Source organism: Staurois parvus, unplaced genomic scaffold (genome assembly GCF_062004578.1).
Source record: "Staurois parvus isolate SC_StPar_1 unplaced genomic scaffold, SC_StPar_1.0 ptg000973l, whole genome shotgun sequence".
In the NCBI taxonomy this organism is placed as follows: domain Eukaryota; kingdom Metazoa; phylum Chordata; class Amphibia; order Anura; family Ranidae; genus Staurois; species Staurois parvus.
In genome coordinates, this window is record NW_028318769.1 from 680,601 (window position 1) to 704,735 (window position 24,135).

The 24,135-nt window shown below is 46.4% G+C and overlaps 1 protein-coding gene across 4 annotated transcripts in view; it reads right to left on the reverse strand.

The window, feature by feature from the left end:
- The window catches only part of RXRB (retinoid X receptor beta), a 78,790-nt gene extending 58,206 nt beyond the window's left edge, over positions 1-20,584 (reverse strand). Inside the window, exon 1 of one of the 4 annotated variants that reach the window (XM_089657171.1) lies at positions 20,357-20,584. In XM_089657171.1, the coding sequence (XP_089513297.1) occupies positions 20,357-20,372 (16 nt within the window). In that variant the 5' untranslated portion in view covers positions 20,373-20,584. The remainder of the gene's footprint in view (positions 1-20,356) is intronic. The other 3 variants (XM_089657172.1, XM_089657173.1, XM_089657174.1) reach the window with 3 other exon arrangements.
- Positions 20,585-24,135: the final 3,551 nt, after the last annotated feature.

A 24,135-nucleotide genomic window follows, 5' to 3' on the forward strand; every position in this document is an offset into this window, starting at 1 on the left:
CATCAAATTGGTCTGCATGGCTGTCGTCCCAGAAGGAAGCCTCATCTAAAGATGATGCACAAGAAAGCCGCAAACAGTTTGCTGAAGACAAGCAGACTAAGGACATGGTGTCATCAGACCACAGGACATGGTTCCCGTAATCCAAGATAAACTGATTTGTTCAGATGGTGTCAAGCGTGTGAAACGGCAACCAGGTGAGGACAAAGACAAGTGTGTCTTGCCTACAGTCAAGCATGGTGGTGGGAGTGTCATGGTCTGGGGCTGCATGAGTGCTGCCGGCACTGGGGGGCTACAGTTCATTGAGGGAACCATGAATGCCTATATGTACTGTGACATACTGAAGCAGAGCATGATCCCCTCCCTTCATAGACTGGGCCGCAGGGCAGTATTCCAACAAAAAAACACACCTCCAAGACCACCACTGCCTTGCTAAAGAAGCTGAGGGTAAAGGTGATGGACTGGCCAAGCATGTCTCCAGACCTAAACCCTATTGAGCATCTGTGGGGCATCCTCAAATGGAAGTTGGAGGAGCGCAAGGTCTCTAACATCCACCAGCTCCGTGATGTTGTCATGGAGGAGTAGAAGAGGACTCCAGTGACAACCTGTGAAGCTCTGGTGAACTCCATGCCCAAGAGAGTTAAGGCAGTGCTGGAAAATAATGGCGGCCACACAAAATATTGACACTTTGGGCCCAATTTGGACATTGTCACTTAGGGGTGGACTCACTTTTGTTGCCAGCAGTTTAGACATTAATGGCTGTGTGTTGAATTATTTTGAGAGGACAGCAAATTTACATGTTATACAAGCTGTAAACTCACTACACCACATTGTAGCAAAGTGTCATTTCTTCAGTGTTGTCACATGAAAAGATAGAATCCAATATTTACAAAAAAGTGAGGGGTGGACTCACTTCTGGGAGATACTGTATGCAGAGCTGAGACCGGTGGAGCTCTGCTGTATATCGGCACAGCGGGAGCTCGATCAGGGGAAGTAATAGGCAGAGCAATGGAAGGTTCGGAGCTCTGCTGGTCCCAATCTGTGAGGGGTGGACTCATTTCTGGGGGATACTGTATATGAGCCTAGGCTAACCAAAAAAAAAAAAAAAGCCCCAATTAACTCCTTACTCTTAGATTGAAAGCTCTAAGGATCAGGGCCCTCTGAATCCTCCTGTATTATAATTGTACTGTCTGCCCTTATGATGTAAAGCGCGGCATAAACTGTTAGTGTTATATAAATCCAGTATAATAGTTCTGCTCCATTATTTTCCTGCTAATTTTTTTGTTTCTATTTCATTAACATTATTTAAACTGTTTTTGTTATGGTAATATTTTTACAATATTTATACATTTTCAATTTTAAAAAAGTGCAAAACTGAAAAAAAAAAAAAAACACCCCATCTCCCAGTCTTTGAAAACCAATTCAATGTGGTGCCACATCCCTGTGGTAGACAGATATGTACAGATTTTTGGGGGACTTTGAAGGCACCATATATAATTGGAAAAAAACTGTTGAAATCTTGTTTTATTAAAAAAAAAAGAAAAAATTTAATTTGCAAATAACTTTGCAATGCTTAAAAAGCTGTCGTTAGGAGCACCTTCCTAAATTGACAGGACTAATCTGTGTACCACATGAGCACACAGCCAGTCTGTGGGAGCCAGAATTATTGTTGGTTGGTAGGGGATCAAATACTTAATTTTACTCACTGAACTGCAACTCAGTTTATAACATTTGTGTCACGTTGTTTTTTCTGGATTTTTGGTTGATATCCTGTCTCTGTCATTTAAAATACACCTATGATAAAAATGATAGACCCTTCAAATCTACAAAACTTGCAGGGAATCAAATCATTTTCATGTATGTATGTATGTATGTATGTATGTATGTATGTATGTATATATATATATATTTTTTTTTTTTTTGCTTTTTTTTTCTCCCACGAAAATGGAGTTACCCTTTAAGTAATGACAAAGATGTTGCTGAATAAACCGGCCCATAGCAAAAAAGAATTAAAAAATTGCTTTGGTCCATAAGGGGTGAACAGGTGTGAGAGGCAATGTGGTTATATTCCTAATTTAGAGTGGAGTTCCACTCAAAAGTGAAAGCTCCGCTTGTCTGCCTCCTACGCCCATCCACTGCCATATTTGGCACCTTTGGGGAGGAACGGATACCTGTTTTTGACAGGTACCCACTTCCGGCTCAGTTCGCTGCGGCGAAGTTCAGCCCCGGCGAAGTTCAGCCCCCCCCCCCCCCTCCTTCCTCACGCGGTCTCCTGGGAACGTTCACAGGTCTCAGAAGACTGCCTGACCAATCAAAAACGCACAGTGCATGCGCGGTGGGCACCCCGCTGTGAAGCTGCAAGCCCACAGTTGTGATTCTGGTTCTGGGGAGAGAAGAACCGCCGTGGGTGAGCACATCGATGGACCCTGGGACAGGTCAGTGTGTGTTCATTAAAGCTACAGTTTTTTCAGCTGCTGACTTTTAATAAACACAAAACTGGCTGGAACTCCACTTTACATTTAAACAGTGTTTTTCTAAGTACTGGCGCCCCGTGATTATAGAACGCATCATAATGAAAAAAAAATGAACTTCGCCTATTAATATTTAAAATGTTGGCCTTTTAGTATTGTGCGTTCGTATGTGGGGGGGAGGGGAATAGGGGGGTCAGAGGTGCTGCAGTAAACGGGACATTGTTTTATTTTTGCTGGAAGTCCTTGCCTGGAAAATTCCCCTCAATTTCCGGGTGTTTATCGGGACAGGTCTGAGAGGAAATCTTCCCAAAAGGAACACACTAGCCAAGGGTTCTAACCCTTCTCTAAACGTATACAAATTTCAGCAGCTGAACTCCGATTCTATTTGGGTGCTTCGATGACACAAGCTATACTCGGCCTCTCTGTAAAAGTACCTAAAATAAATTTGGCGCCAAGTAATTGAACTGCACATGCCAAAGTTTTGTCACACTAATAGGAAAGTTGGAGAAGAGAGGAGATCCAGCACATACACCGCCCCTCGCACATCCGCTGCTGATTGGCCGGGCCGTTCTGCTCAGAATCCCTTCATAACTACTGCTATCAGCGCAGCCAAGCAGTTGGGGGTATCGACATTTGGTAATACTACTCGGCTTTTTTCATCATAGCCCTTCTTCAGAAGACAAAGTCTTGCAGATTCTGCTTCTACACAAAAACTATGACTCCTGGGTGAACCTTTGACCATTATTATTCTCCAATGAAGCAATCAGAGACCCTGGCTGACACATCCAGAGGCCTGGAGATGACACCAGGCAGTACAGTCTACATCGGATCCAAATAATAAAAAAGGATGAAAAAGCCTCCGAGGGCAAGTAAAGAAAGCATGTGCGACATCTGGTGGTATGGATGAACAGCCTATTACCATTCCCCTGATCAAGCTCCCATTGTGCCAGTGTATAGTTCAGACATCTGCTGGTCCTAATCCTAGATCTATACAGAGCTGAGACTGGCAGAGCTCTGAACTGTATATCGGCACAGTGGGGGCTCGATCAGGGGAACAGTAATAGGCAGAGCAATGGAACGTTTTGGAGACATGCTGGTCCCATTTCTATATCTACAGTATCTCCCAGAAGTGGGTACACCCCTCACATTTTTGTAAATATTGGATTCTATCTTTTCATGTGACAACACTGAAGAAATGACACTTTGCTACAATGTGACGTAGTCAGTGTACAGCTTGTATAACATGTAAATTTGCTGTCCCCTTAAAATAACTCGACAGCCATTAATGTCTAAATCGCTGCCAACAAAACTGAGTCCACCCCTAAGTGACAAGGTCCAAATTGGGCCCAAAGTAATATTTTGTGTGGCCGCCATTATTTTCCAGCACTGCCTTAACCCTCTTGGGCATGGAGTTCACCAGAGCTCCACAGGTTGCCACTGAAGTCCTCTTCCACTCCTCCATGATGGCATTACGGAGCTGGTGGATGTTAGAGACCTTGCGCTCCTCCACCTTCCGTTTGAGGATGGCCCCAAAGATGCTCAATAGGGTTTAGGTCTGGAGACATGCTTGGCCAGTCCATCACCTTTACCCTCAGCTTCTTTAGCAAGGCAGTGGTGGTCTTGGAGGTGTGTTTTGTTGGAATACTGCCCTGTGGCCCAGTCTCTGAAGGGAGGGGATCATGCTCTGCTTCAGTATGTCACAGTACATGTTGGCATTCATGGTTCCCTCAATGAATTGTAGCTCCCCAGTGCCGGCAGCACTCATGCAGCCCCCGACCATGACACTCCCACCACCATGCTTGACTGTAGGTAAGACACACTTGTCTTTGTACGCCTCACCTGATTGCCGTTTCACACGCTTGACACCATCTGAACCAAATCAGTGTATCTTGGTGTCATCAGACCACAGGACACGGTTCCAGTAATCCATGTCCTTAGTCTGCTTGTCTTCAGCAAACTGTTTGCAGGCTTTCTTGTGCATCATCTTTAGAAGAGGCTTCCTTCTGGGACGACAGCCATGCAGACCAATTTGATGCAGTGTCTGGCGTATGGTCTGAGCTCTGACAGGCTGACCCCCCACCCATCAACCTCTGCAGTAATGCTGGCAGCACTCATACGTCTATTTCCCAAACACAACCTCTGGATATGACGCTGAGCACGTGCACTCAACCTCTTTGTTCGACCAAGGCGAGGCCTGTTCTGAGTGTAACCTGTCCTGTTAAACCGCTGTATGGTCTTGGCCACCGTGCTGCAGCTCAGTTTCAGGGTCTTGGCAATCTTCTTATAGCCTAGGCCATCTTTATGTAGAGCAACAATTCTTTTTTTTTTTCAGGTCCTCAGCGAGTTCTTTGCCATGAAGTGCCATGCTGAACTTCCAGTGACCAGTATGAGAAAGTGAAAGCGATGACCCCAAATTTACACACCTGCTCCCCATTTACACCTGAGATCTTGTAACACTAATGAGTCACATGACACCAGGGAGGGAAAATGGCTAATTGGGCCCAATTTGGACATTGTCACTTTGGGATGTACTCACTTTTGTTGCCAGATGTGTAGACAAACGGCTGTGTGTTATTTTGAGGGGACAGCAAATTCACATGTTATACAAGCTGTACACTGACTACGTCACATTGTAGCAAACTGTCATTTCTTCAGTGTTGTCACATGAAAAGATAGAATCAAAAGATTTACAAAAATGTGAGGGGTGGACTCACTTCTGGGAGATACTGTATACAGGGCTGGGACTGGTGGAGCTCTGAATTGTATATTGGCACAGCGGGAGCTCGATCAGGGGAAGTAATAGACAGAGCAATGGAAGGTTCAGTCCCAATCTTATCTATACAGAGCTGAGACCAGCGGAGATATGCGCTGTACATTAGCACAGCGGGAGCTCGATCTACAGTCTCTCTCAACCAGGAGCCCGCAGCACACCTAACAATCTCTGACTGCACCCTGGTTGAGAAAGGCTAGTGTGGTGCATGGATGGCTTTAGATGGATCAAAAATGGACAGTAATTTATCCCTATGGCTGGCGTCTGTACATCCAGGTCTGCTGAGGTTCATCACACCAAGCATAGAAATTGTGTACTCAGGAATGATTTTGCAGACCTGAATGGAAGAAAGGTAAATGGATTAAAATTAATGCACATTCGGGCACATTCAGACACCCACTGGTATTAATTGGTTTCTGTTCAGATCCAACTCAGCAGGGGATCCATCTATGGACCTGTAGTCCCCCTGCAGCTTGCAGACCTGTAATATTCTACGTACAACAAGAACATTTATTTTCCTTTTTCACTTGCATGTCCTTGATTCTCCTCAATGGAGACATGTTGCCTGGCTACCTAATGGCTCATTACAGCCGAGATCACAGTCCACAAAGCACCTAATGTTCATATTTGACATTTTCCATGCCAACCCCATTATTAGGCATGAAACATCATTTCCGGAGGTACAATGGTTACCTGGCTTGTGGAATCTGTCACATGTATGGCTCCCTGATCTCTCTCAGTGTATGCAGAATTCATGCCAGCACTTCTATTGTCAGCTACATCATGTGGAATATGGCACAGGTGGCTAAATGCGTTGATTATTTTGCTCACAACAAAAGCGGCCATCTATTACTATGCAAATCAGAAGTCTCAATCTGCAGTGCCAACCTGCCAATTCATGAGAAAGTCTGACATCCAATGAGAAAAGAAATGTTTGGCCAAAATGGACCTCATGCGCACAGCTGTATACAGACGTCAAAGCGGAACTTTACTCATAACAACTTAATAAAAAAATAATGTTCTTTAGGAAGGAACAAACATTCCATGATAACCACTTAGACAATACCGGCACTCTCACCCCCTTCTTGCCCAGGTCAGTTTTCACTGCTTTTGCATTTTGAATGACAATTGCGTGGTCATGTAACACTGTACCCATATGACTTTTTTTTTTTTTATCATTTTCATGAGACAGGTAGAGCTTTCTTTTGGTGGTATTTAACCACTTGCCCTCCTGAAGATTTACCCCCCTTCCTGACCAGGCCATTTTTTGCATTACAGTGCTGCATTACTTTGACAATTGGGCAGTCATGCAACGCTGCACCCAAATGAAACGTACGTCCTTTTTTCCCCACGAATTGAGCTTTTGTTTTGGTGGTATTTGATCGCCTGTGTGGTTTTTAATTTCTGCGCTATAAAAAAAAAAAAAGACCAACAATTTGGAGAAAAAAAAAATGTTTGAGTTTTTGCTATTAACCAATACAGGCCCGGCCAATAGCCAAAAGGCGGCCGGAAAAATGTATCGGATTTCCGGGTTGGACAACAAATGGCGTCCTCCTGCACATGCGCACTTTTCGCGCTTGCAGAGCCACGCAGCGGCGCGATCTGTCACCCGCCGTGTACCTCGGACATGGCCGATGACAGATCTGAGTATCGGCCCCATTGCCGGAACCATGTGACCTGCTGTGACCAATCACAGCAGGTCACATGACAGTTGTATACAATGGATGGCTTCATTCATGCCATCCATTGTATACTAGTGTCTAGCTGTGAATGGTCACAGCAGGTCACATGCACATGTCATGTGATTAGCTGTGGCCAAATCACAGCTAAGCACAAAAAAAAAAAAAAAAAAGCCCTGAATGAATCTATGTCATTCAGGTAAATGCTTGCTTATAGCAAAGTAATTCTTTGCTATAAACAAATTGTGTGTAAAAAAAAAAATAAATACTGATCACTCTCCCAAAGTACTACAATGTTACTATGGTAACATTGTACTACTTTGGACATAGTGAAATATGAAAAAAAAATCTTAAAAAGAAAAAAAAATAATAAAAAATAAAACAAAAAATATATATATTTTTTTCATACTGCCAACAGTCAGTGTCCCTGATCACCGCCATGCCAGTTATATGAAGACGCTGTACTGCACTGGTGACAGTAAAAAAAAAAAAAAAAAAAATAGTGAAAATAATTTTTTTCAATTTTTTTATTTTCCGAAAAATTATGACAAAAAAATACAAATTCAAAAAACTCGCCATGCCTCTTATAAAGTACGTCCGACTGTCTACTCTGCAAAAAGGGGTCATTTGGGGGATATCTGTACTGTTCTGACATTCTTGGACCTCAAGAAATTAGATTGGCCATCAGTACTTCAGGATTGATCAATATTCAGATCTATACCATAGTTTGTAAACTCTATAACTTTCCTACAAACTAAAAAATACATCCTAATTTGGGTTATTTTCACCAAAGACATGTAGCAGAATACATCTCGGCCTAAATTTATGAAGAACAATTATTTATTTGCAAACTTTTATAACAGAAACAAAGAAAAATGTGGGGTTTTTTTCAAAATTTTTCGGTATTTTTTTGATAATTTAGCAAAAAATAAAAACCCCGGCGGTGATTAAATACCACCAAAAGAAAGCTCTAGTTGTGTGAAGAAAATGAGAAAATTTTTAGTTTGGGTACAATGTTGTATGACCGCGCAATTGTCATTCAAAGTGTGAGAGCGCTGAAACCTGGAAAATGGCCTGGGCAGGAAGGGGGAAAATTGCCCGGTATGGAAATGGTTAAACATGTCCAATAAAAAAAAATTTAAAGTATCAAATTTTGGCATACATTTAGGCCAAATTGTAATCTGCTACAGGCCTTTGCTGAAAAATAAATAAATAAAAAAATATCCCAATACGCTCTTTCAGCGTTACCTATAATGCCACCACCTCCCTCTCACTCCCCCTCTCTGTTGGGGTCCCTCAAGGCTCTGTCCTCGGGCCCCTTCTCTTCTCCATCTACACCTCCTCCCTTGGCCAACTCATACACTCTCACGACTTCAACTACCACCTCTATGCAGACGACACACAAATCTATCTCTCAACCCCCCACCTCACCCCCTCAGTCTCCGCCCGAATCACACACCTACTGAGCGACATATCAGACTGGATGTCGCTCCACTTCCTTAAACTGAACCTCTCCAAAACCGAGTTTCTTGTCTTCCCCCCAGCCCGGACACCACCCCCCATTGACTTCTCCATCATGTCCAACAACGCCACCATCAAACCCGCCCCGCAGGCCAGAATACTTGGTGTCATTTTGGACTCCAACCTATCCTTCCAGCCCCAAGTCCAATCTTTAACAAACTCATGCAGACTCCACCTCCGCAACATCACCAAAATCCGCACGTTCCTAACCCCAGAAACCACTAAACAGCTCATCCACTCCCTCATCATATCACGACTCGACTACTGCAACTCCCTCCTCACTGGCCTGCCTCGCCGCTGGCTATCCCCGCTTCAGTCCATCCTGAATACGGCTGCCAGACTCATTCACCTTACCAACCGCTCCATCTCCGCCACCCCCCTCTGCCAATCCCTCCACTGGCTTCCGATTGCGCAACGTATCAAATTCAAAATCCTAACACTGACGTACAAAGCTGTCCACCATACTGCCCCGAACTACATAACTGACCTAATATCCAAGTACCACCCAACACGCACACTCCGCTCCTCACAAGACCTCCTTCTCTCTAGTTCCCTGGTCTCCTCCTCCCATGCCCGCCTCCAGGACTTCTCCAGGGTGTCACCCATCCTCTGGAACTCCCTGCCCCAACCCATCAGATTATCACCTACTCTCCTCTCCTTTAGGTGCACCCTGAAAACCCATCTCTTCAGGGAAGCCTACCCCACCCCCTGCTAACTTGCCGACCTCCTCCACTCTTCCTACCACTCCATCCCCCACAGCTATCTCCTCCTGTACCACCATCCCCTCCCTCCTAAATTGTAAGCTCCAAGGAGCAGGGCCCTCAATCCCCTCATGTTTTGCATTGTATTGGTATTGTTCTGTCACATGTTCTGTCCCCCTTTGTAATGTACAGCGCTGAGCGAACTATTGGCGCTTTATAAATACTGTATAATAATAATAATGAATTGGTTTACGTGAAAGTTATAGCATTTACAATTATTGGCGGTATATAGACTGGGTTCTTCTTTCTTTTTTTTTTTTTTTTACTAGTAATGGCAGCGATCAGCAACTTATAGAGGTACTGCAGCGGGCATTCTGACACTGGGGGGGAACTGACTTGGTGTCACTGACATCCCCAGTGACATCCCCAGTGACACCAATACAGTGACCAGTGCTAACAAAAAAAAAAAAGCTGTACTAATGGCACTGAGCAGGAAGGGGCTAATATGAGGGTCGATCAAAGGGTTTAACTGTGTGCTGTTTCACTATGTCCTGTGTCCATGCGCTTCACTGCAATCACACTGCTTTGGATGGTTGTGCTGTGCACAGCCATTCAAAGCAGTGTGCACGAGCCGACAGGGAGAATTGTTTTGTTTACAAGCAGTTCTCCTCCCCGTCGGAGATCCTCAGCAATCACCAGCCGGGACCCGGTGATTGAAAGGCGTGGGTAGGGCGCGCGCACCCCCTACTCGGAAATGCACAATCATGTATATATACACACGTGATTTTGCACAGCTGTGCCGCCCTGTGGCAGTATTTCTGCTATAGGGCAGCTGGGAAGCAGTTAATCACCATTGAGTTTTTTATTTTTGCGAAACAAACCGACAAAAGACCAAAAATGGGGAGGAGAGGGGGGAAAAAAAAGTTTCTCAGTTTTTATTATGCGGTTATCAGCTCTCCTTTTCTCACATTGAGCAGGGTAGATTTACAAAAACTGGAGCACTGAAAATCTGGTGCAGCTGTGCATGGTAGCCAATCAGATTTTTTGCACTCTACTTTTAGTAAATACCCCCCAGCGTGCGAGGAAAGGACTGCGGATAACCGGCAGGTCTGTTTACATGTGACCAGCTGAGATTGGTCACAGCTGATCACATGGTATAGGACCACTGTGATTGACCCTTTACCCCAATCTGTGATCAGCTGTGTCCAAAGGACACAGCAGTCTCACAGCACACGTGATTCGCACAGGGGACAGGGTTCTGGGAAGACGTCCTCCCAGAACTGGCCAACCGCGTGTAGCCAGCTTTCGGTGCAGTCGGCAAGTGGTTAATAATGCTACCAAATTTTTTGTGTGCTGTAAATTGTTCTTTCTTCTCGAAGGCAGCCATTTTGCTGAAGCCCAGAGCTCCTGAGCAGCAGTAAATCATTAGACTGTCAGCAGACTGTACTCTATTTTTGGCACAGTGCCTAAATATAGTGATCAGCTGAGCATGTGCAGAGCAGGGTGAGAGTGTATTACTGAATTTTAAACAGTATAGACACTTATTTGTAATGTTTTACATAGTTATACCTGCAAAAGGGGCCAGCCTTTAGTGCTCTAGCAGGACTCCAAACTAAAATTCCACTTTAATATGCCCAATGTAAAAAAACTCTACGCTTTCCCACAGCTGGGAGGTACAGCTTATCATACAAGTGAATGGCTCTACGCCCCTGTATTTGGGTAAATACCATTGCTTCACCGCATTGCCCTTTACCCACTCGTGTGCACAGCTTGCTTTGACGTTACGCATGTCAATGCGGTAAAAAATCCTCCAGGCGCATATTCTGTACCACGCTGACATGCATAATAACAGAACACATGCAGAAGTGCTTGTTCACACTACTGGTTGGGGGGGGGCAGTAAGGCAGGCCATAGATGATTGTAAGCTCCCAGGATCAGGCCCTCCTAACCCTCTTGTATTGAACTGTATTGTTGCTGTATTGTCTCCCGTTATATTGTAAAGTGCGTAGAAAACTGTTGGCGCTATATAAATCCTGTATAATAATAATAATGATGCAGGTTGAAAAAAAAAATAAAAATTTGGTGTTGATGGGGCAATGAACTCTGGCAGTGGGGAGAGCCCCCCTGCTGTCAGAACTCAAAGATCAGAGTTGCTGGCTACAGCCGGTGGCACTGATTGAGCAATAAATAAATAAAGGACAGGCTGGTTGTGCATTAGTCAATCAAGAGATTAACTTCTGTACAATCAACCAGCTCAGAGATAGATGGAAATTTGGGCGGTCGCTGCTAACCCAGCTGAATTTCAATCCATCTCTGGCCAGCCTAAGGCTGGCCATACATTATACAATTATCTTCCAATTTTCTGCCCAATTTCCTTTAGATTTACCTTCAACTGTGTAGTGCAAGGGCCTGCCTAATTGGATACAACTGAAAGTGTTGTTTAGGTTTGTCCTCCTATTATATGGTTTTTGGTAAATCTAATCCAAAAATCTCCAGATAATTGTATAATGTATGGCCAGCCTAACACCCCACAGTTGAGCTGTTCTTTGGCTACCCCCAACCACTACCCTCTTTAGCTGCAGTGGTGTACACACGTCACGATGAGTTGCTTCGCAGCCATGGCAGGATTTACCCCCCCTTGGAAGCTTTTGTGGGCATTGTGCCCACTGATCGCAACCCATGCAAGTAAATGGTGCCGCTCTCCATGTTCCCCACAACTGCATGCAATTGCAAGAGGCTAGTGTGGAAATCAAGGGGTTACAGCGTTCAAATGCTCTCTGAAGAGCGATCTGTGTGTGAATGTGCCTGGGGAAGCCTTTAGGCCAGTTCACATTTGCAGTGCTCTCCATTCTGCTCGCTCTTCAGACTTCCGCTCGCTCTTTGCAAAACTGCCTTAACCCCTTGATCCCCACACTAGCATGCCACAACCACATACATTGCATGCCGTTGCAGGGCACTTCCAAAACAGCCCCATTCAGTGCCTGCTGAAAGTGGCAGAAGTTATCATTCCTGCTGTGGTCATGAGGCAAAGGAGTGTGGCTGCGGCGTGCAAATCTCTGGTTGCTGCGCACCGCTGAGAGTCTGAGCCGGAACCTCTCATCCCCTTCGCAGTCCAAAACTCCAGTGAGTGGAGCTGGAGGAGCAGAGCACAACAATCACTGGCTCTCTGCTGAGACCGGACCCAAGAACTGAGTAATCAGTTGTCTTTGAACGCTCAGTTCTCGGTGTAGAACCAGCGGGGGACAGCTGCAGCATTGGATCGATGCTACAGCCATCTAAGCGGGGATGAATGTTCGTTTTTTTTCTCTCTTTTTTTTCCTCTTTAGAGACCAAAAGGGAGCAGCTCTGTTGCTCTGTTTCTCTGCGCTGCATCCTAGCCACTGTGCATAGAAATCAATTAAAATCCACACTGCGACATTTCAATTAACAAAGAAGAAGAAAAAAAAAAGATAAAAATAGGTAAACAGTGCTATGTGCTTTAACCTTTTCCCGCCCACCCTATAGCAGAAATACTGCTACAGGGCGGCACGGGTGTGCAAAATCACATATATATTATTATACAGTATTTATAAAGCGCCAATAGTTCGCTCAGCGCTGTACATTACAAAGGGGGACAGAACATGTGACAGAACAATACCAATACAATGCAAAACATGAGGGGATTGAGGGCCCTGCTCTTTCGAGCTTACAATCTAGGAGGGAGGGGATGGTGGCACAGGAGGAGATAGCTGTGGGGGATGGAGTGGTAGGAAGAGTGGAGGAGGTCGGCAGGTTAGCGGGGGGTTTGGTAGGCTTCCCTGAAGAGATGGGTTTTCAGGGTGCGCCTAAAAGGAGAGGAGAGTAGGTGATAATCTGATGGGTTGGGGCAGGGAGTTCCAGAGGATGGGTGACACCCTGGAGAAGTCCTGGAGGCGGGCATGGGAGGAGGAGACCAGGGAACTAGAGAGAAGGAGGTCTTGTGAGGAGCGGAGTGCACGTGTTGGGTGGTACTTGGATATTAGGTCAGTGATGTAGTTCGGGGCAGTATGGTGGACAGCTTTGTAGGTCAGCGTTAGGATTTTGAATTTGATCCGTTGCGCAATCGGAAGCCAGTGGAGGGATTGGCAGAGGGGGGTGGCGGAGATGGAGCGGTTGGAAAGGTGAATGAGTCTGGCAGCCGCATTCAGGATCGACTAAAGCGGGGATAGCCAGCGGCGAGGCAGACGTATATATACACACAATGTTGTATTTCCCGGGTAGGGGGTGTGCGTGCCCTACCCGCAGCTGTCAATCACCGGGTACCGGCCGATGATTACTCACTGGCGCCCAGTGATTGCCGAGCATCTCCAACAGGGGGGGGGGGTGTGGGGGGGTAGAACTGTTTGTAAACAAAACAGTTCTCCCTGTCGGCTCCTGCACACTGCTTTGGATGATCCAAAGCGGTGTGATTACAGTGAAGTACACGGACACAGTGAAACAGCACACAGTTAACCCTTTGATCGACCCTCATGTTAACCCCTTCCTGCCCAGTGCCATTAGCACTGATCACTGTATTGGTGTCACTGGGGATGTCAGTGACACCAAGTCACTTCCCCCCCAGTGTCAGAATGCCTGCCGCAGTCCCGCTATAAGTCGCTGATCGCCGCCATTACTAGTAAAAAAAAAAATAATTAATAAAAAAAAAATCCCAGTATATTACCGCCATTTGTAAACACTATAACTTTTATGTAAACCAATTAATTTACACATATTGGGATATTTTTTAGCAAAGACATGGAGCAGAAAACATTTTGGCTGAAATTTATGATGAAATTTGATTTTTTTTAAATATTTTTTACTGTACATGTTTAATAGCAAAAAAGTCAAAAATATTGGTTTTTTTTTCAAAATTGCTGGTCTTTTTTTTTTATAGCGCAAAAAATAAAAACCGCACAGGTGACCTAATACCACCAAGAGAAAGCTCAATTCGTGGGAAAAAATAAAGTAAATTTCATTTGGGTGTAGCGCTGCATGACCGCGCAATTGTCAGTTAAAGAAACAAAGCGCTGTAATGCAAATGGCCTGGTCAGGAAGGGGGGTAAATCCTCTGGCAGGTAAGGGGTTAAAGAGTAACTTCACTTTTGTTAAGAAAAAAAAAACAAAAAAAAAAACAAAACACTCCTCTCTGGGTGATCTACTGTATGTTCATTGCAGGGATGTTAACAAACAAGATCCCTACCTTTTGCTATTCTGAAGAAATAGCTGTTTGTTTGTCTGTGTCCATGGGCAGAGTGAATCTGTATGGGAGTGGTTTTATAATTATCTATTAGCTGCTGCACCTGCAGGGCTCTAATAAGGAAAGTGGCAGGGTCTGCATCCCTTTAAACCATGGTCACACCAATCTGACTTTGAAATCGTACGACCTCCAGTGAAGTTGCACAATTTCAAAGTCGGATGGTGTTCCGACCTGCAAGACATCTGCAGCTTGCAAGACACAGATGCCTATTCAAGTCGCACCTAAAGTAGAACATGCACTATTTTAGAAATCGGCACGGCTCCAACCAAGTCAAAATTGTACCGATACTGAAATTGCGGACAATATGGTGCGACTTGCCATGTGATTTGCAAGTCGCGTGGTAAGACTCACTCGGTGCGACCGGGGTCTTAAACGCAATTTCCCTTTTGGAGGATCTCGCCAAAACTAACATTTTTGTTGCAGGGGATGCTCAAAATCTGACTTGTATCTTAGTGCAGACTTCTGGGAAAATCAGTGAGCCAATCAATGAAGCAAGAAATGGCATAACTGGGGATGTTATGAACACCATCTGTACACAGGACACCTCTAGGTAGCCGTATTGCATTTTACAGACAATTACAATTCTGCAGATTGAAAAGGAAAGGTCACTTTTAAAAACATTCAATTACAATATGACTTATGTTTTTGTTATTTGCGAATGTTCTTCCCACGAAAGTGGAGTTACCCTTTAAAAGTGCAAGGAACCACCGGCCACAAAGGACACTTCCTGCACAGTAAGCCCCGGTTCACATATATGAAACTGAGTTTCTTGTCTTCCCCCCCCAGCCCGGACACCACCCCCCATTGACTTCTCCCTCACATCCAACAATGCCACCATCAAACCCGCCCCGCAGGCCAGAGTACTGGGTGTCATTCTGGACTCCAACCTATCCTTCCAGCCCCAAGTCCAATCACTAACAAACTCGTGCAGACTCCACCTCCGCAACATCGCCAAAATCCGCACGTTCCTAACTCCAGAAACCACTAAACAGCTCATCCACTCCCTCATCATATCACGACTCGACTACTGCAACTCCCTCCTCACTGGCCTGCCTCGCCGCTGGCTATCCCCCCGCTTCAGTCCATCCTGAATACGGCAGCCAGACTCATTCACCTTTCCAACCGCTCCATCTCCGCCACCCCCCTCTGCCAATCCCTCCACTGGCTTCCGTTTGCGCAACGGATCAAATTCAAAATCCTAACACTGACGTACAAAGCTGTCCACCATACTGCCCCGAACTACATCACCGACCTAATATCCAAGTACCGCCCAGCACACTCCGCTCCTCACAAGACCTCCTTCTCTCTAGTTCCCTGGTCTCCTCCTCCCATGCCCGCCTCCAGGACTTCTCCAGGGTGTCACCCATCCTCTGGAACTCCCTGCCCCAACCCATCAGATTATCACCTACTCTCCTTTAGGCGCACCCTGAAAACCCATCTCTTCAGGGAAGCCTACCCCACCCCCTGCTAACCTGCCAACCTCCTCCACTCTTCCTACCACCCCATCCCCCACAGCTATCTCCTCCTGTGCCACCATCCCCTCCCTCCTAGATTGTAAGCTCCAAGGAGCAGGGCCCTCAATCCCCTCATGTTTTTCATTGTATTGGTATTGTTCTGTCACATGTTCTGTCCCCCTTTGTAATGTACAGCGCTGAGCGAACTATTGGCGCTTTATAAATACTGTATAATAATAATAATAATAATATGCGGCTGTGCGGGCCGTGTTTTGCTCGGGCACGAGAGCCCATTCATTTGAACGGACTCCCATGCCCCGTGACACGCAGGGAAGTCCCTGCACTTCTTCCAAAATTGCAGCCCGCACAGGAACCTCAGTTCCCAGTGCAGTTGCGTTTTCCAGTGCGGGCGGCATGCCATTAGAACTTATGGCACCCACCCGCAGGTCCGCATTTCTCTGTGCGGGTGGTGTGGGTGCACGGATTTTTGTGCAGATCCGCAGCGGCACCACCCACACGGATGTGAATCTAGCCGAAAAAACGGTGCAACTTCATACTTCCCAGATCCATTTCACCTGTGTCTCCATGTACTGGCGTTTACACATGTCTAGCTGCAGAACACCGGGCTAAATGGCCCCAGAACACACAATATTCTAGCTTAGACTGAATGCAACTGAGAACATATAGCTGCATAGCAAAGCACTGCATGCTACCAGAGACATTTCGGAGCCCCATCACATATATGCAGATTGGATGCAATTTGAACTGCATCCAATCCGCATGACATGAAAAAAAACATTGCTTCCTATGGTGCCTGTTCACACATGTCCAGTGCACTGGCAGGGTGGATTCTGTGCCATTTATAAAAAAAAAAAAAAAAGGAGTCATGTCCGATTTCTGAGCAGTGCGGTCCGTTTCAGGTGCGGATTATAGGCTATTGACGTCTATGGGAACCGTTCCTAAACCGCACGTGTAAACAAGATAAGATCCTGAGCTAATCCTCTTGAAGCGGACGTAAACCTGAAATGAACTGATGAACAACTAATGCATCGGTTAGCTGTGAAAACTGAGCTTCATTCCACACATGTGCAAATCAGCTCTCAGAAATCGTACAGGACTCTTTTTATTTTAAGCTGCACCGATTCGGTGCCAGACGTGTGTGAACAGGCACCATAGGAAGCAATGTGATTTCACATGTCATGCGGATTGGATGCGGTTCAAACCTCATATATGTAAACGGGAACTAAAAGTGAGCGCTAAACACATCTGGACACGTTTGGTTCTTCCTCCGAGGATGTGCTTGGCACGTAACGCGTAAGGAGGAGCCTACGCACGCCGTGACGTCACGCCGTCGGAGCATCATGGAGCTACGGCGGCTATTACATCTGACAGGACGGTTAGTCCTGTCTGTGCTTGTCTGATTTTATTGGATGCATCCCCTCTGCTACTGTCATTTTTTCTACAATAAATTGTTTATGCAATACTTCACTATGAGCATCTGTTCTTGACCCCCCGCGGGGAGCAATTTCTTTCCCAGATACGTTTTTTGCCCAGTGGAGGAGTCGTGTTTCTTCTGGTGGATCAACGTTCGTTCTGTTCCCTGTTATCAAGAGGTTTTCTTCCTGCCCAGCTCTGCCCCACCCGGGGATCTTCTCTGACCAAGTGAACACCATTTCCATTCTGAGGATTACCCCATGAGCCTTATGATCTCTACATTGCACTTTTAATGCGCACATCTGGTTAGTGTGCACTTTTACTCCAAGTCACCTTTTCTGGGACTATTTTTACTCACATTTACCTATTGTGATATTTATATATGTATGACTTTATATAGTTTTAGCGCTGCACTTTTTTATATATAACATCTGGACACGTGTTTTGTCACCCGTGTGCATGGGGCCTTGTTCTGATAGTACTAGTTACTGAGCTGCCCTGCTGACCATCTAGCTCTAATACTCAGAATACGGATGCAGGTACAGACCTCCAACCTGTAAGGCCGAGCACAGGTCTGGCCCGTACTTCGGTATGGACTGAACCCAGGAGGAAGTGGTCACTGCCATCAAATCAGCACCCAAGTTGCGTCATAGAAACAGCTGACTCAAGACCTGGAAAAGGCTAATGAGAAGATGCCACAGAGGAACCTCAAGGCTGTTGGAAAGGAGGTATTGTGGACTTTAGTTCTGCTTTAAGATTGAAAAATGCAGTAAACACGCGTATACATTTTTGCAGCATTTTCTGGACTCCTGACTCCAACCACACACCTGTGAAACCTGGACACACCAAAAACACACCACGGATGGGTTAATAGACATCAATGGGGGATGCTTTTTGGTGCGCTTAGATGCTATGGAAGAGTTCCATTGAGTTTAAAAAGATACATTTTTTTCATGCATTTTTTTCTGCTTTTTTTTTTTTACTCCCCAAAAAACATCAAAAACAGATCAATGTCATTACAGAAGCCATTTATGTACGATCCCTTAGTAAATACCCCCACACCTGCACTGCACATGAGCACTCTATCGACACCCAGGAGGGGAGGATTGGTTGGTAGGGGTGCAGAGCCCCCAGGATCACCCAGCAAGGACAGAAGTTGTCATCAAAAACTATAGACAGCCAAGATCTCTGGGCACCGTGTACCCCCCCAATATGTCTGTCTAGAGGCACAGTGTACCCCCAAGTATGTCCCACTATACCCCATATATAGGCACATTGTAACCCCATATATCCACCTATTGGCACAGTGTACCCCCATAAATCAATAGGTGAGTACTCCAATAAATCCATCTATAGGCACCCTGTACACCCAGATATCCATCTATAGGCATTGTGTACCCCCACCCCATATCCACCTATAGGCACCATGAACCTCATGTCTGCATAGGCACCCTGTACCCCCATATATCCACCTATAGACACAGTGTACCCCCCATAAATAAATAGGTATCGTAAACTCCAATAAATCCATCCATAGGCACCCTGTACACCCAGATATCCATTTAAAGGCACTGTGTACCCCCCCCCCCTTCCCTGATATCCACCATGAACCCATGTGTCTCCATAGACACCCTGTACCCCCATATATCCACCTATAGACACAGTGTACTCCCATCAATAGGCATTGTGTACTCCTTGTTATCACCTATAGGCACCGTATACTGAAATAAGTCCATCCCCAGGCACTCTGTACACCCAAATATCCATCTGGCTATCCATAGATATCCACCGTGTACCCCACAAAATCCATCTATAGGCACCGTGTACCCCAACAAATCTATCTATAGGCACAAGGTAAGAACTGTGTACCCCCATATATTTACCTATAGACATCATTTATCCATTCATAGGCACCATGTACCCCCCAGATATCCACCCCAATGCCCCATGTACCCCTATATGCCCATCTATATGCACTCAATACTCCCATATATCCATCTATAGGTGCCATGTACACCCATATATCCATCTCTAGGCACTCTGCCCCCACCCCCCCAAAAAAAGAAATCTATATGCACCTTATATCCCAACAAATCCATCTATAGGCAGCATGTAGGCACTGTGTACCTCCATATATTTACCTATACACACCATTTATCCATCCGTAGGCACCAAATACCCCAAGATATCCATCCATAGGCACTCTGTATCCCCAGATATCCATCCAAAAGCCCCATGTACCCCTATATGCCAATCTATACGCACTCAATACCCCCGTATATCCATCTATAGGCGCCATGTACACCAATATATCCAACTTTAGGCACTCTGGACCCCCCTAACAAAATCTATAGACACTGTATACCCCAAAATATCTATTTATAGGCACTGTGTACCCCAATATATCCACCTATAGACATGGTGTACCCCCTTTATCATCTATAGGCAGTGTATACTGAAATAAGTCCATCCCCAGGCACTCTGTACACCCAGATATCCATCTGGCTATCCACAGTTATCCGTGTACCCCAACAAATCCATCTATAGGCACCATGTAGGTCCTGTGCACCCCCATATATTTACCTATAGACACCATTTATCCGTCCATAGGCACCATGTACCCTTCCCCCCCAGATATCCATCTATAGGCACTATGTACCCCCCAGATTTCCATCCAAAAGCCCCATGTACCCCTATACACCCATCTATACCCACTCAGTACCCCCATATATCCATCTATAAGCACCATGTACACCCATATATCCATCTCTAGGCATTCTGGACCACCCTAAAAAAACCTATAGACACCGTATACCCCCAAATATCTATTTATAGGCACTGTGTACCCCAATATATCCACCTATAGGCACCTTGTACCCCCATATATCCATCCATAGGCACTGTATACCCCAAATTATCCATTGATAGGCACCCTGTACCCCCAGATATCCATTCATAGGCACGCTGTACCCCCATATATCCACCTATAGGGGGCTCCACCACACACAGGACACACGATACGCGGACAATGAGGCGCCATGCTGGGTCTTGTAGTCCCCCGGTGACAACACTCACCCCGGCTGTCTCCCATCCCGGCCAGGCCCGTGTGTCCCTCGTGCCGCACCGTCCAGAGTCCCGGGCTCCCCGCTCCCCTCCAGGGGTCAGGCCATTCCCCCGCCAGGCCTCACACTGTCCGGACACCGCCGACTCCCTTCTCCGGGGGGATCTCCCGCGGCCAGCCCGCAGCCACCAACTCTCCCACCGCCCCCCTCGGCCCCAGATTACTTCGGAAGCGGAAGAGCCGCCATCTTGCTACACCCCCAGACGGGGCTCGGCCTCCCGGGAGGAGGAGGGGGGCGTTGCCTCCAGACACAAAGCGGCCGGAGGCGCCGGGGACCGTAAATTGGCGGCGGCAAGGGGCGAAGAAGAGGCAGAGGGGGTCTGGCGGAGCAGTCAGAGGGCAGGCCGGGAGGGTGTAGTAAGATGGAAAGGCTGGGGGGACAATGACCTGACGTGACCCCAGGAGAGAGGGTGTGTCAAGATGGCGGCGCGTCGGTCACAAGGCCGGCTGAGGGAACGTCTGGGAGCAGCAAGATGGCGGCGCTTCCGGTTTCCTTATATGGAGAGATTTGTGTTTATCTTTTTTGCGGTGAAAAATAAAAAGCAAATGGGGCGGCGAGATTCAGACCTAATAAACCCGGAGGGGCATTATATGAGAGGAGGGAGCTGAATTCATGATAGGAACTTGGCCTTTGTCAGCTGACACAAATCTCCCATTGTGCTGTGCAGAGGTCATCTGGGTACAAGTACACACAGCCCGGTGTGTGAGGGAAGGCAGTGTGTGAGGGAAGGAGGTGTGTGCTGCCTGTGACCAACATCCACCGTCTTCTCACAGAACAGACTGCGCCTTGGCGGGCACTTACCACAGTCAGAGGGCATGCGCTCATTAGGGCGCGTTGTTGCGCTTTTGGAGTGTCTCGCCTTGTGCAAAAAATGCATTGCGGGCAATTTATTTGTGAATGCAACGATACGTGTTCACAGAAATGCGCCCCATTGTGTTCCCTGACATTTCTGTATTGTAATAAAATGCACAACAGCCCTCCGAGGGGATTGAGCCCTGAAAACGGGTTCTGAATTCAAATTCACAGAAGAATTCCCAGGCAGTCCCATTTTCTTCCATGACTCGGATCCTTCGCATCACAGCCCCCTCACCTAGGCTAGGTTCACATGCCTATGGCCGGGGAACATCTGAGGAATCGCACGCGTCCCGACCTGCACAGAAATGCGCTGCACGTTGGCAGATGCGTGGGGTGCCATTAATTCTTATCGTAACCTGTGGCACATTTTCCTGCGCCCCAAACCACATGGTGCTGCACCATGCAGAGATTAAAAAAAAAAAGATGGTCGGGACTTCTCTTCCTGCGTTTCTCTTGGGTAGAGCAGCTCATTAACATAATGGGTTACTCTACAACGAACATGCGTGTGCAAACGTACATACAGAGATCTAAATCAAGCCTCATCATGGTTGTGTTCTTACATCAGCATCCTCAGTTCCCCCCTCACATCAAAATCCCCCCCTTACATTACTGTCCTCAGCCCCCCCCCCCATTACTGTCCTCAACCCCCTCCCCCCTTACATTACTGTCCTCAGCCCCCCATTAACGTCCTCAACCCCCTCACATTACTGTCCTCAGCCCCTCATTACTGTCCTCAACCCCCTCCCCCCTTACATTACTGTCCTCAGCCCCCCATTACTGTCCTCAACCCCCTCCCCCCTCAAATTACTGTCATCAGCTCTCCATTACTGTCCTCAGCACCCCTCACATTACTGTCCTCAGCACCCACAATACTGCCCTTGGCACCCCTTCACATTACTGTCTTCAGCCACCTCATTACTGTCCTCAGCACCCTTCATGTTACTGTCTTCAGCCCCCCCATTACTGTCCTCAGCACCCTTCATGTTACTGTCTTCAGCCCCCCCATTACTGTCTTCAGCACCCCTTCACATTACTGTCCTCAGCACCCCTTCCCATTACTGTCCTCAGCTCCCCTTCACATTACTGTCTCAACACCCTCATTACATTACTGTCCTCAGCACCCTCACATTACTGTCTTCAGCCCCCCCATTACTGTTACTAACCCCCCATTACTGTCCTCAGAGACCCTATTAATGTTCTGAGCCCCTCCCCATTACTATCCTCAGTCCCTCCATTACTGTTTGATCCCCCCCTATTACTGTCCTCAGCCCCCCTATTACTATTATGAGCGCCCCATTATTGTCCTCTACAACCTTATTAATGTCCTCCATCCCCCATTACTGTACTAAGCCCAGCCACTACTGTCCACAGTCCCTCCATTTCTGTCCTGAGCTCCCCCTTAACTGTCCTGGGTGCTTCCCTATTACTGTCCTCAGCCATTCCTTATTGCTGTCCTCAAACCCCCATTACTGTGCTCAGCCCCCCCCCATTACTGTCCTGAGCCCACCTTAACTGTCCTGAGCCCCACCATTAGGCCTGGTTCACATTTATGAGGATCCGCAACCACCCGACACCCAACTCGCTGCTGTGAGAAAATGCAAAGGGCCGCCATTCATCCTGCACCCCCACACATAGAAATACGCAGCTCATTTGCGGGTTTAGTAACCGCAGGGAAATCACATGGTCTAAAGGACCAAGTGATTTCCCTGCAGGTCGTATTTTGAAAAAAAAAAAAGTGCATGCACCTTTTTCTGCAGGAAACTCAAGTACCGCAGCCCATGCAAATGAGCAAACACGCCCCGCACACACTTGTGAACGTGTGAACTGTCCTGAACCCCCACCATTAAATGTTCTCAGTCTGCCTTTTTTTTGCCATCCCTGTCTCATTTGGGGGATTTCCCTTCACTTCCTGTTCCATGGCCAAAACAGGAAGTGAGAGGAAATCCTTCCAAAGTGAGTTGTCACAGATGTAATGTCTCCATTGGATGATTTCCCCTCTATTCCTGTTCTGGTGACAACCCAAAATTTGGAATCTTTTTTCACTTTCACTCTCAGTGATAACGATAAACAGGTCAAATAGAGAGGGTGAATCTTCCTAAAGCCGGCCATACACGGGTCAAATTCCGAAAGAAAAGATAAACAAAAGAAAATTCTAAGAACTTTCGTTTGAATTTCGCATCATTAGCGGGCCACATAAACGGCCAATTTTCGGGCAACCATCGAATTTGGGTGATCGGGCATGTTGGAAATTTTTTGAAAAACAAACAAATTTCTAATCAATGATGGAAGAATCACGTGAGAAATAAAACCTGTGACCTGGAAAGAAGAGAAAATGTTTGGCCGCGAAAATTCTTTTCTGTAGCAACACGAGGTGAAATTGGAGGCTTGGTTGGTTGAAATCAATATCGGTTTGAAATCATTGGTGGCACCATCGGATTGCAAAACGCACTAAATTTCCGATTTTCTAAAGAAAATTTGTTGAGAATTCGGCACATGTATGGCCCGCATAAGGCCACTTGTGATTTGGGGGGAAGTATCAGTAAAAACTGGGTACGGATGCCACAGCAAAAAAATGATCCTCCCTGTCTTGTTCAGAGGCCAGTACCACCCTACTGAACTGGACGAATTTCGATTTATGTATGGCCGGCTTAAGACTGGAGCAGTCTGGATCTGGGGCAACTGTGCATAGCAACCAATTATCTTCAGAGTTAAATTTTTAAAGCTTAAAGTGGCTGTAAACCTCAGACATGAAATATGAACAAAGCATATCCCTTTATAGTGTGTACTTGTCTCAATCCAGAGCACTAGGTGTCATTTCTGCCTGCTGCCTTCTTCCTATGCTATCAGCATGAATCACTTCTGACAAGTTTTTCTGAC